At 36.0% G+C, this 14146-nt stretch overlaps 2 protein-coding genes across 2 annotated transcripts; both read right to left on the bottom strand.

Moving 5' to 3' along the window:
• Positions 1-6010: 6010 nt before the first annotated feature.
• On the bottom strand, positions 6011-13398 carry LOC145628414 (uncharacterized). Its single transcript, XM_081680711.1, has 18 exons — positions 13046-13398; positions 12729-12825; positions 12566-12619; positions 12425-12477; positions 11865-11898; positions 11192-11282; positions 10873-10964; positions 10320-10394; positions 9992-10080; positions 9369-9498; positions 8487-8576; positions 8082-8147; positions 7737-7828; positions 7439-7504; positions 7294-7357; positions 7072-7163; positions 6881-6989; positions 6011-6561 (listed from the first exon to the last, which is right to left on the bottom strand). The coding sequence occupies exons 1-18, from the start codon at positions 13102-13104 to the stop codon at positions 6499-6501; spliced, it is 1416 nt and encodes a 471-aa protein (XP_081536837.1). The 5' UTR covers positions 13105-13398; the 3' UTR covers positions 6011-6498.
• An 80-nt stretch (positions 13399-13478) lies between these two features.
• Positions 13479-14146, bottom strand: LOC145628415 (histone H3.2). Its single transcript, XM_081680712.1, has one exon. The coding sequence runs from the start codon at positions 14078-14080 to the stop codon at positions 13670-13672; it is 411 nt and encodes a 136-aa protein (XP_081536838.1). The 5' UTR covers positions 14081-14146; the 3' UTR covers positions 13479-13669.

The following is a 14146-nucleotide window of genomic DNA, read 5'->3' as shown; positions in this document are numbered from 1 at the left end:
CCACTCAAGAATGACCTCCACTAAATGATGCCTCCTTGTAAGGCATGACAAAAAGAAATCACTCAAAGAACAAGTGTCTTATTTTCATTGTCCTCAAAAAAAGTGTCTTATTTTCATTTCCTGAAATGGAATCAGAGAAACTACTGACATCAGTGTTTAGCAGAGAAATAATCTTGCACATTTCCATTCATAAAGTTGCAAATAATACTTATAGTTTGACAATGGATAAAGCATCTTGTCATATTCTCCAGAATGTTTATCTCCTCTAGACACAATTAAAAAAAAGTAATACGAGTACTTTAATACATTAGTCTACCAAATAGTGTTACTCGTATTCCTTACCTTGCTTATTCTTAAAGGAAGCTTTAACCAAAAGAAGCTCACACTTCACAAAGTTTCTCACACATACTCAGTGACGTAACAGCCAATATTTATTTCCTCAAGCCGTTGTAGCAATAATTAATCGTAAATTGAGGTAGGACAGCAGAGGTATGGTGATGTAGCCAAATCAATTCACATGGGCCAAAACAATACGCTTATGCCGTCACTAAGAGACACACTGCTTGATATTGTAACTTCAACTATTGATTACCTATTAACAGGGGTTTGCCAAGAGACTAAGTCTAATACGAAATATATGATACTATATATGCAAATGACTACCATCAAGGCTTGTACATAAAAGTTCATCTCTAAAGCACTCTGGAATTGGTCAGTCTGAACCTTCCATGAATAATTACCTTTTTGGTTATGATAAAAGGGCACCATCACTCCCCTAATCCTTAGTTGAACTCTAACCATGGAGAAGAATGATACATGGAAACTTTTTGTTTCGTTACCCTGGCAGGTTGTATGACAACAATAGTTGTAGAACACAGCGACTTTTCTACGTAAACAAAACAATTTCTTTTCTAGGATATAAATGCTTTCTAACGTGGGGACTATAGGATTTAAGTACCTTAATGTACCATTCTACAAAGAAAATTAAGATAAAGATGTTAGGCGGGCATTAAATGATCAAAATTTAATACCTTACAGAAGATCCTATGCCTATGGGCATATCCAAAAACCTGCATTAAAACCAAAGGCAAAATCACAATCTCATGATCACTAAAATGAACAATGTGGACGCCATGGAATCTAAGAAACCTAACTTAATGCTAACAATGATGCAAGATATTTATTATATATGACTAAGGGGAGCCTGACAGATTTGATTTAGCAATTCTGATAATGCTTTATCGTCGGTGATGTGCAAGTGACCCACAAAACAAAGAATAATAGAATATAAATTGCTATGTCCTTCGTTCCACAGAGGGGATATGAGAATCGAAGTTTAAAAAAAACAAAAATGGGTTTCAAATACAATCAGTTGGTGAACTCTTTAATCTGAGGCTTTTACCATAAATGCATGTCTAATTTGAAATAGGATTATATCTTTACCCACCCAACCCCCCCCCCCAACACACACACACACACACACACACACACACACTAAACAATTAGAATAAAACCTGGGGCTACCCTTTCCACAACTCACACTATTTGCATGAATTGGTAAATCCTTATGAAACTTTTGGTTGTAGTGAAGTAAAGCCTCTTGGTAAAAATAATGTCACAGAACAATCTGAGCAGCATCTATCCTCCCTTCAACGGTTCCAGCCTATGGCAGTCTGGCAGGGGTGAATCCTACCCCCTTAGACCCTTTCTTAAAATAGAAAAGAAAAGTAACAATTTGACAGCACATAGTTTCTAGATTATTGAACCCCAAGCTTGTTAAATTTCTTCGAACACTTAACCCCTGATACTAGTATACTACACACAGCACAGCCCCTTCAGATAAAGGCACACATTATTATCCTACACCAATAAGATTTTAAGTTAATTGAAAGTTAAGGATCTAACATAACCAGACGCAGCAGATTTTTCTGATTCAGAAGTCTTGTCAAATTTCTGTTAAGAATATGTAATTTCAACCAAAAATCAGTAAGCAAGGATTGAGGAACCAAAACTCCCTTTTAACAGTATGATAGCATCAGTATTCAGTGCTAATAAATGGACAGCTCCGGATAATCATGCTACATGACTGGAGTTTCAATTTTGTGAAGAGAATCATACTGTAGTATCTTAAACCAAAAGATTTACCAATGTTCCTTACTATATAGAGTAGCATGCATCTAAGAATTACATAGAAAAGATGTTTGATCTTTGACTGGTGAAGCACATAAACAACTAGTTCAGCTGTACAGATCCAATTAGTTGCAAACAAAAGTGATTAACACTTATCAGAGTTATCACTACACGTAAGAGCATACCAACTTCACATGTCTAAATATGTTGGTTGAACCTTCATATAATCATATGTATTAATGTATAGCCTAGATACTGATTAATAAGTGCAATTAGCCATAAGAATATAGCTACATAGATCTTAAAGAGAAAAAAATTAATGACAGACATCACAGTTATAAGACTTGAATTCCGCTAAACCAAAAGTTATGTTTACTCATCATCTTCAAAACAGATGAAAGACAATGATTATATGCTAAATTGATCCAATTAGCCACAAAAGATTAAAAAAAAAAAAAAAGAAAGAAAGAAAACATGACAATTTCTTTATATACTTCCCTCCCAAAGATTGACAAGTGACAAAATTTCTGCGGTCCAAACTTACAGATTTAAAAAGAGTTGCAAACATTGAATGCATAACAAACAGCAAAACCACTCATTACCTAAACAGTATTGCCTTTCAGCAAGGTTTCTTTGCCATGCCTTGGCATAGCCTTTAGCTAAATTGTTGACAAACCACAAACCAAATTAATGCCGGCATAATCAAATGGAAGCTACTTGCACCAGATTCATATTTGGTGGTGATACTACATACCTCCACCTCACTCACATTAAAATATTTTTGAGTAAACAAGTAGGTGCTATATTTAGCAGGTTCCAAGAACTGCATATCCGGGTATCAGTGATATCATGCATATGAATGATAGGTGACAATAACAGAAAACTGAATCTTTAGAGATTATTAAGAGAGAACTTGGCACAAATTCAGTAAATTTTATACTCTATAATTCTCCTTCTGATCTACACAAGAGGATAAATCTCAACTACACCAACCAAAAGGAAACATGAATGCAACTTTAAATACTGAACTATAATACTACCTCTTCTGGTAGGATATTGTGCATTCACTTCTATATTTGACTGCACTATATATTGAACAACACTCACAAGAAGAATCATATTTGTGCATCAAAACTCAAAAGTGTCAACCACGGCATTACACCACAGTAAAGAAATGTTAAGCAAATAGACAAAGCAGAAAGAAATCCAACAAGGAGCTGTGGTGGTCAGTCGCAATCTTAAACCCTTAGCGAAGACTAATTAATACATCTAAAAGTGGGAAGTTAGTCGTCTACGAAAAGCACCAGCATAGAAGTAATTAGTAGTGTGATGAACATATACTTCAGTTATTATATTTAAATTGGCAGAAACCCCCACACAGAAAAAGCAGCAGCAAACAGCAATATAGCTTGAAAAAAGAGGAAATAAACTAAAGCCAGATTTCTCTTACCTCTTACCACAGTTAAATTCATCTTGATTTCTACCACTTTTCTTGACTCGGCAACCTTATTCAAAACCTAGAAAACCAGGAGGAAGACACTAATGAAATTCACTAGTTCAGACATAATAAGCACTTCCGAAAGGCAGAAAACTTCACATCAGACTGGATAATAAATTCAAGCAGTAGTTCATTTGGCAGATGCGCACAAAATATTTCCATTGTTAGCAATTAAAACAACCCGAGGTACTTGGAACATCCACCAATTCCAATTCTGAAAGAACTTAATAGAAAATTATTTCTACATATGGTTTCAAATTAATTAGTAGCACTACATCACTTTCTGTTCCTTTTCCATCCAAAATCAGAATTCGATATCCAAAATTACACTAACTACCACACATTAGTGAACAAAGCTATAGATTTAACAACATGATCAAAGAAAATAATCAAAACATGCCGATTTTTCCAACAAAACATTACTAATGGCAAACATTGCATGATTTGCATCCAACAGAACGCTATATAGCAAATTATTTCCATCAATAAACACATTTGATCAATTGACAATGACAATAAACTTATAATCAGCTACAGCAATCGACACTTGAATTTACAACAAGTAACAGCACATAGATTGAAAAAAGTACACGCAATTCCGAAATTCGACATTTTCTCAGTATCATACAAGTAAATTCAAGCAGAATGATAAATGACGATAAAATCGCGAGGAATATCGTCGGATCATAAACATAAACCCTAAGCATGATTCGGTGTTTAATTGACTTCAATTTCAAATTGTTCATCATACAAATCATCGATAAAACCCTAATTAAAGTAACAAGTAACACGAAAATTCAAAATAAAGATGTAATGAAAATTATTGAAGCATATAGATGAAGAGGAGAGAGAGAGGAAGATGAATATCAGTTCATACACTGACCTTGGCGGGAACTGGGAGAAAACAGCGAGACTGAACCGCCCAATTTACAGAGTTACAACTTACGGTTCTAACTCAGTAACTATATAATGCGTTATGTAGGTCGGGGTGATAACAAGCCGAGTAGAAATCGAGCTTGGGGTAACTTGAGCTCGACTCAAAACTCTTTATTCGAGTTTGGGTAATAGGGTGGGTGTGATTCCCTTTAAAAAGAGGTAAGTAGTTAATTAGTTAGTTTCCCTTTTTTTACATCGTTAATTTATACTACCTCCGATTCAAATTACTCGCAACTTTGGGGTATTATTTGTGCAGTGGGTTTCTGGTGCGGCTGGCCGCACCATGCGGCAGGTTGTCAAATCCGCAAATGACAAAGTAACCCCAAGACAAAAGTAACCCCTGACTGACTTAGTAACCCTTGACTAAGTAACCCTGACTGACCTAGTAACCCCTGACCTAGTAACCCCTAACCGACCTGGTAACCCCCGACCTAGTAACCCCAAGTAACCCCTAACCGACCTGGTAACCCCCGACCTAGTAACCCCTAACCGACCTAGTAACCCCAAGTGACCCCTAACCGACATAGTAACCCCAAGTAACCCCTAACCGACCTAGTAACCCCAAGTAACCCCTGGCTGCCGACCTAGTAACCCGAAGTAACCCCTAACCGACCTAGTAACCCCAAGTAACCCCTGACCGATGACCTAGTAACCCCTAACCGGACCACCTAGTAACCCCGGATCTAGTAACCCCTTACCCACCACCAACAAAAAACTACCACCAACAACCACCACCAACGAACCACTACCAACCTAAACGCCTTGCCACTAGCCCCTAACCCACAAACAAACCCCGATCCAACCAAACCATTAAAAAAAAAAAATCAAATCAAACAAATACCTTAAAATGTTAACAATGGTTTCGAATATCACTTCAAATATGGCTAAAAAGGCCAAATTCGACCATGAAAATTCTAGATCTAGAGTTTTCATGGCCGAATTTGGCCTTAAAAACTTTGAACTTGTTTTCTGACGACGGAGTCACCAAACCACCACTACCCTCCCAGTGAAACCACTACTTCCGACGAACGAATCACCGACGAACGAACCATGAAGACGACTATTGATGACGATTGCGAAATTTGTGTTACGTTCTCTGAGAAAATGAGATGAATGTTCTGGCTTGAAGAAGAAGAAAAGAGGAGAGAGAAAGAGAATAAAGAGGAGAGAGAAAGAATTTTTAAAAAATAAAAAAATTGTGACTGGCCACACCGTATGGCCAGCCACATATGAAACTTTGTATTATTTGTGAGGTACTCCGTATAAAATATTCAAAAGTTGCGAGTAATTTGGACCGGAGATAGTAATTAATTTCTCTCATTTTATCTTTTTGTTGTCTACCAATTTTTTTCTTTTAATTATTTTTTTTTTTTTTAGGAAAAGCAATAGCTTATTAACAAATTACAAGTTTAAACAATAAGAGGTTGTTTAGCAGAAGTCATATAATCATATAATTATGCTTCAATTTTTTTTATTAAAAATAAATAAAAAGAAAATTGAATCTTTTTCTTCTCCAACAATATTACACTATCTTGCAAGTCCCAACTACTTGTGCAATTGAACCATGTTATATTTTCCTAATACATAAACCTATAACCATGTTATATTTATGTTACAACAAAGTTTTGTTAGCTTGATACAATGCAAAATATACATGATGAATGACGTGGAGGACGAATGATGAAGAAGCACAAGATGAATTCACAATCCCAAGTTATGAATCAAGTCTTGTATTTTGCACTTTCTTTGGCAATCGAAGCTGATAATTCTTCCCTGAACTCCAACTGACTTCAACCCTTCAATGCTCATTTTGCACTTTCAAAGGAGGTGACTTTCGGAAATTCGAAAGCATCATGGCTGTTGATCATGACAAGGATCTGCTGCTTGAGGTCTTGACAATCAGTCTTATATCATTTCCACAAGATTCAATTGTTTCAAGGACCTTCATCCCCATGTAAGCTCTTCTTTCTTTGGCCAATCATAAGCAAAGATGCTTGCTAAAACCAAACAAATGCAGAAATATTAGAAAACTGAATAAAACAATTGTAGAAAAGTATATTGGGGATCTCTAATGCTTTAGATGACCCGAACCAAAGCACCATTTTTCACCCCCCTTGGGTACTCATGTAGTCATATGCCATACAGGCAGTTCAACAATAAAATTTCGTCAATGTTGAAAAACTTTCAGAGCTAAATGGATCCTTTAATTCAAGAAACAGGCACAACGCGACAAATCTCTCAAGTTCTTGGTTATAATTAATAAAGTAAGCATGGACAGTTACAGAAAATTAAAAAGCAAACCACAAGAGAGTAGACCTTGGTGCCAGCTACAATGAAACCATTTTGTGGATGTGTAGCACAAGCAGAAACATCTTCAGACAGAGGAACAAAACCGTTTTGCCTGGAACTATTCACCATTTCCTCACTAAGCAGTAAACAGAAAGTGAATATCAAAACATAGCCATAGAAACATTCAGGATTCACCCAAAGACAATCAGATTCTGTACCTGCAGTCCACATGGCAGGGAGAATTCGGATCAGGAAAGAAGTCTAGAAGGTGTAGTCCTTTATCTGATGATGCTGACCCAACTGCATATATCTGATTAAAAGAGGGTATTGGATCAAAACTAATAGAAATAACTACTTTTACAGAACACAGTGAGAATGACATAGATTCATGGAATGTCAAATGCAAAGTTATCTCCAGATCTATTGAAAGAAAGTCTTACTGAATTTGTGGATAGCCAGGACGGCTTTATAAGGTACGATAAATTGGATATGTCTGAGCCAGTCCTGAATTTCAAAATGAATAAGAAAATGACCATTAAAAGAAATTTTAATGTCTCTGCAACTTGGATGGGGAGATGTACTCACAACCAGGCTGGTGGAGGGCAATGGATATGTGTCACTTCTAATGTATGGATATCAAGAATGCCTGACCTGCAAATTTTCAAATTATTATGAGAAAATGCTATAGTAAGGTCGAAGTAAGCTATTATTCAAGGTCAAGTTAAATGATTCTAGAACAGAGTCAACGATTATCTTCTTCATCACATAGTATAACTAGGTAGCTGTTGAAAAAACTATGAAGGACATGAGTGATGGATATAACAATCAAAATTTGAAATGTTGTAAATTCATCCAGAGACAGGATGACTATCTAAAAATCTACCATCCATCATCAAGGTGGAATGCTAAACGATAAGAAGAAGTGGGATCCAAATTGATCGAGTGTATATCCTTGGGGACAATATGTGACTGCGCCTGCAAAGAAATATGAAATACAAGAAATGGATGAGAGCTCTAAGAAGTTTCAACAAATAGAATCCTCATTTGTTATATTTCAATCTTAGCAAAAGTAAAAAAGATATGCATCCATGTTAACACAATTTTCATGTTAACACAAATTTCAAAAATCTCCTTTATGCAAATTTGTAATAGTTGCACAAGATTGAGAAAAAGAAAGCAGCATGCAGATTACACTCCCAGCAATTTAAGATGTATCCTCTTTGAATACCTTTAATGACTTTATTTTCTCTAGCAACGATGAGACCTTCACTGATGCCATAGGTGGATGATATGCCTATGTGTGACACAAAAAACAGCATGAATTAGACTACAATGATCAAAAGACTACTCTGTATTATCTTCTGTCTGTCTACAAGATCAGTCACGGCATAAAACTAAAGCTGCCCCATCTGATAATCACCAATTTAATCCACAAAAATCCTCTTTCACAATGTGTCCCCTTTGCCAGTACTTCAATGACCTAAAGTATTTAGGTAACATTTCAACATACAATTATCGTGGTTCAATGAAAATTAAGGATCAGAATAATTGTGAGTCTGCAATGAATTATTAATTTCCACATTGCCAAAAAAAAACTGGGGGGAATTGACATCGGAAGCTGTTTTTGCTCAACCTCTTTATTGCTCTGGAAAGCTGCTGACGTTCTTCCACCACGAAGATCCCACATATATATCATGCCCTGCTTACCAGCTCCATAAACAATCTGAAACCAGTAAAGTACAATTAGGGTTTTGAAGGGACCACATGGAAGAAATAATGAACTAACGAAGTATACATGAACAGAATAGGTTCGGACCCTAAAAGACATCAGAAGCCATACTTACAAGTTACAACCACCAATGTCACATGTATGACAATACAACTAGATCAATTTTTATTTTTTATTTTTTGAGTAAACACAACTAGATCAGTTACTAGTCTCTTAAGTTCTCAGATCCTTAAACTTCTTGTTTTTACATAATATAAGTAAATCACTTATATCGCACACTTTCTGCACTTTGATACTTATACGGTATTAAGGTTGATCGTGTTATGAGTTTACGACTCGAGTGCCTCAAAAGGTGTAACTCATACTACTGATTATTTTACAACTGTATCAACACCATAAATCAATAACTATGAACCTACATCCAATTTCTAGTTCCATGGCACGGTCATCCCCCCTCCCCCCCCCCCCCCCCTCTCTCCCCTCCTCCAGTCCAATATGCAAAGTTTTCTGTTCAGATTTTTGGAGATTCTTCAAAGTGTACCAAACTAAGTACAATAGCTCCTGATGATCAATATAATATACTTCGTATTCAGTAACACACATAATTCTTCTGTAAATATATCATTCGTCATGCAGTTTTTTCAAATCTAGCAATTTTCAACATCAGCATAATGCTACAGTAAACAATCCAAAAACTAAATATAAATTTGAGGATTTCATGTCTTATGTGGATCATTGGGAACATACAATAATACAAACGTAAGGGCCAGAAAATTCTAAACAGACCTGATTTTCGACATTCAATTGTATACTGTTCAGAGCATTGTGGGAATTGGTTGTCAGCTCAACAGATGGAAAACTACCTCTTCTTCTATCCCATATATTGATTGAACCAGAGGTATCCGAAGCAAAAACTCTGTCAATATCATAGAGCACAATAGAAGCAATTAGTCCAATACTTCAACCAGGATGAGATAGTTTAGTAAAAAAAGCACATGTCGACCAGCAAATTTGTTGGTGTGAACCACTGAACCCTGTACAAAATAAAGTTGCCTTATTCTGATCTGATGGTCACTAATTCTAGTTGCAGTAACAGCTCATGTGAGCCTCACTTCCTCAGACTACAAGAGAAAAACTAAACACCCTTCCTGAAGCTACTTGTGGCAAGAGATTCATAATTAGACAGTGGACTCCCTAAATTGACATCTTAGTTAATGGTGACTCCCAGCCTCACCCATGGGGGGAATCAAAAGGCCAACAAAGATAGGACACCAAACTAAACAAACAACCCGATACAATATCAATCAAGATAGGGTCTGGAGAGAGGCCTAGACAGGGGAAAAGAAACTTCGAACATAAAATTTCTCTAAACATGGACTTGTTAGAAATTAAGCCACACATCAACTCACCTGGAATCATCTGATGTAAAAGCTACATCTGACAGACCCGTCACGATATCAGAACCATGGATAGTGACAGAAGCCCTCTTTGTTAAAATCTGAATGAGTAGAGACACTAGTATCATAGGTAGAGCTTACACTAACACTGGACTTTGATTCAATAACAAGGGTTTTTACAAAAAGAAAAAGAAAGAAAGAATGAAATAAAGAAAGGAAATAACAAGACATCATTAAATTGATATATTGCACAAACTATAATACAAAAAACATCTTTGAAAGATTGGGATATTGGAAACCTCGGCAGAGAAAGGTAAAGGGAAGAGCACTTGAACCTTACTTCAACAGGGTCGGAAGAGACATAACCAATGTCATAAATTAATACTTCACGGCTTTTCAGTGATGTGCAAGCAACCTGAAGCCCCATTGCAATAGCAAATGTCAGATCCAAGAAAAAAAATAAGCAGATAATAGTATATGTTAACTAACATTAAGTTAATTGGCAAAATGTCATGCAATGCTTTCCAAATAGAATGTTGCATGTGTTCTGAGTTTTTGTCCGTAAGAGCATAGGTAGAAATCAGTTAAACCACAGCAAATGTCAAATCCAAGAAGAAATTAAGCAGATAACAGAGTATGCCAACCAACATTATGTGAATTAGCAAAACAGTCATGCAATGCTTTCCACTTAAAATGTAAGCATGTGGTATGAGTTTTTGTGCTTAAAAGCATCACTAAAAATCATAGGATATAAAGCAGTGAAACACACAACTTTCGCTTTTAGTGCAATGAGTAAGGCCCAGCATAGAACAACTTTGGTTCATGTTAGTGCATCCATCCAACACAAATTTGATAAATGCCAGAACAATGCATCTATCATGTATATATTCAACCTCGTCTTGGTTAGCAGGATTCCATCGAACAGAATCAAGATGCCTTCTTGTAGATATGTGCAAAAGATGCTTTGTTTCATCCTCCTTCCACCCTGCAGATAGATAATCAAGTTTCTGTATAAGGTAGTAAAAATACACAACACATGAAGCGCAGAGCAGGGGAGAGGGGAGAGACAATGTTCAGATGAACGAGTTCAATTGGAAGATGACTACATGAGAGCTGAACCTGACCTCTTACAGCATAAAATCATAAATTATAACCTCATCACAGAAACAACTTGAGTATAAGTCAACTGACCAAAGTTTATCAGAACCTTACATGGTGATGTCACATTACTTTGGCAGTAAAGAGATTCAAAGTCGTGCACCATCAAGCAACCAGATTTTGTCACCGAAGCTAAGTATATTCCCTATTGTAGAGCAAATAAGAAAATAGAAAACCACGGAAATTATTTCATTTAAAAAGAAAAAGAATGCTAGTAACTGGAAATTATAACTAAAACCATGCAAAGTAAAAGATACTTTTAAAACTAAGTTTTAAAGTATATGGCTCAGTTCTGGATACAAGGGCCTATCAGGGCTATCACACAATAAGCATAGGCCAGTCCATCATATGCATCTAACATCCAAACTTCAATAAGATAGCATGAGAGGTCCTTACAAGGGCCTATCACACAATAGCATAAGCTAGTCTATCCAAATTCCAATGAAACAACCTGAAAGATTCATGTTATTTACTTTCTAAAATATATCACTCTAAGCTATGACATAATCAACAACACCTTTGTGCTTTGGTTGATAAACAGGTGCAATGGGTCCTATTAGCAATGTTTCACGTAAGTTCTGTGCCGATGAAAGAACAAGATATTTCAAGTAACACGTGGAACTAAAGTAGAGGATAATATCAATAATATTTCCAGTTATACATCAATCAAGCCAGAATTTGAGAAACAACTTGAGATATAAATATATGATATTGGTCCATATAATACCTGGTTATCAAACTCTAATGCAGATACACCGTGCCTGCAAGAAAGTTAGGTATTCATTTGAACAAGGAACAAACATATTCATTTGAACAAATAAATAAAAATGACAAGGCAACAGTAGTAATTAATGAACAAGACACAGCAGAGGGGATGAGATATAAAGATGATGAGTGGCAAATATATAGAAAACATTACCACAATGAGTAATTGCATTGCAGATTTAGGCAGATAACAGCAAAATTACAGCAGCAACAGCCCAATATTAACAAAACAGAACTGTAGCCGTGATTCTGTGAACATACAAGGTTCCATATTTATTCACTTATTCAGACAAATATGATGATATGAGAGATGCGAGAGAGAAACAATCCATCAAACCAGATAGACGAAGTTGGAAAGAAAAGTCATACTCCATAGCTGTATAAGTTTTCTCATCCTTGAATCAAATCAGACTATGCAACACATAGCACGTCACAGCAAAAATACAGGAGCCAGTCAAGTAGAATTTCAATACCACATACTCTATACAACACCTACAATATATAACCAAGGGGTACACAAACCTTCTAGAGGACCCCTGATGATCCAAGCCAGCAAACGACATTACTCGATTCATCTGCATGAGATTAAACACAGTTCAAATCAAATATGAAGTTCCTTGTTGCCTTGGAAAAATATGATAAGACAAAGTCAAGAAAACATACATGAGTTTGACAAGGACGTCCATCAATATGATACAGATGAGTAAACACGCCAATCTTTAAACAACAAAAGAACACAGATTAAAAAAAGCAATCTCTACAAAACCCAGTAAACAACCAACCAAAACAGCAAACAGTTCATGATCTTTATACTATAATTTCCAACCTGAGAGTAAGATTGAACCAATAATCCACACATTTCGCGCTTGTATTTAGCTTCAATACAGCCATTCAATTCAATTGCAGTCCTCTTCCAACGAGGCCTTCAGATACAACAAAATCAAACCAATTCCAGTAAATTTATCAATTATCACCAACAAAATCAAACAAATTCCAATGACTTTAGCATTTATCATCAGAAATATCAAGCTAATTCCAATAAATATACAAGTTATCAACAAAAACAATCAAACTACTTCCAATGAATTTATCAATTTACACCAACAAAATCAACAAATTAAACAAAAAGTTGTGATAAATTACCTTCTAATTGGCTTAGGGTTTGTAGAAGAAGATTCAATTGGCACAACATATCGATCCATTTGAAGCTTTTCTCTCTCCAAGTTCTGCTTCAACCTACTTATTAGGGTTTTACAACAAAATGGTTTCTACTAAAGTGTCGGATCGTAATAGCATAAATCGCTAAACTTTATTGTGTTTCCCGCCAAATCTTCCCTTGCCGCTCACACAATTAGCAACCTGTTTTCATTTCTGAAAATTAAAAACAAAAAAATAAGAAAAAAAAATAACAGATTAATAAGGGAATATTACTGTGCGACGCACTGTATACTGCATACTGTGCACCAACAACACATCAAACGTTTAATATTCTAAATTAACAGATCAACTCGATCTCCATTATTTTTGCAATTAGAAAATTAAAACAATTGAGATATTAGGCGTAATTCGGAAGAAATTGCTGATAAAACACAGATTTCATTGATTGATAGATCTGAAGAACAGCCTTTACATTACATAACCAAAAGTACCAAAACACAAACCCTAATTTAAGCAATTAACCGTCCTTAATCACATCTAAAACACCATTAATTCCGCTAATACATAAAAAACATACGATTAATTAATTAATTAATTAAAATAAAAACCCTAAGCACGCTCTCCACGAATCCTACGAGCGAGCTGAATATCCTTAGGCATAATCGTAACTCTCTTAGCATGAATCGCGCACAAATTAGTATCCTCAAACAATCCAACAAGGTAAGCTTCAGCAGCTTCCTGAAGAGCAGCAACAGCAGAGCTTTGGAAACGAAGATCAGTTTTGAAATCTTGAGCGATTTCTCTGACTAATCGTTGAAATGGAAGCTTCCGGATGAGAAGCTCGGTACTCTTCTGGTACTTTCGGATCTCACGAAGCGCAACTGTTCCTGGACGGAATCTGTGAGGCTTCTTCACGCCGCCGGTTGCCGGAGCAGATTTGCGAGCTGCTTTTGTTGCAAGTTGCTTCCTTGGAGCTTTTCCTCCGGTTGATTTTCTGGCTGTTTGCTTTGTTCTCGCCATTGTTGATTGAATTCAAGCTTTTTTTTCTGGGTTTTGTGATTGAGAATTTGAGAAAGAGATTGTTTG

The sequence above is a fragment of the Chenopodium album genome, chromosome 4 (genome assembly GCF_948465745.1).
Source record: "Chenopodium album chromosome 4, dcCheAlbu1.1, whole genome shotgun sequence".
Lineage (NCBI taxonomy): Eukaryota > Viridiplantae > Streptophyta > Magnoliopsida > Caryophyllales > Amaranthaceae > Chenopodium > Chenopodium album.
Note: the sequence above shows the minus strand (reverse complement) of the source record. Positions and strands in the feature narration are given on the sequence as shown.

Bases quoted from the DNA above. Each gene is read 5' to 3' on its own strand.
- LOC145628414 (XM_081680711.1), bottom strand. From the start codon at position 13,104: ATGGATCGATATGTTGTGCCAATTGAATCTTCTTCTACAAACCCTAAG. The intron at 7,505-7,736 runs GTAGATTTTTAG...GAAAATTTGCAG, and splicing joins TTCCACCTTGATGATGGATG to GTCAGGCATTCTTGATATCC. The intron at 7,164-7,293 runs GTAAGACTTTCT...TCTTTTAATCAG, and splicing joins CCTGGCTATCCACAAATTCA to ATATATGCAGTTGGGTCAGC.
- LOC145628415 (XM_081680712.1), bottom strand. From the start codon at position 14,080: ATGGCGAGAACAAAGCAAACAGCCAGAAAATCAACCGGAGGAAAAGCT.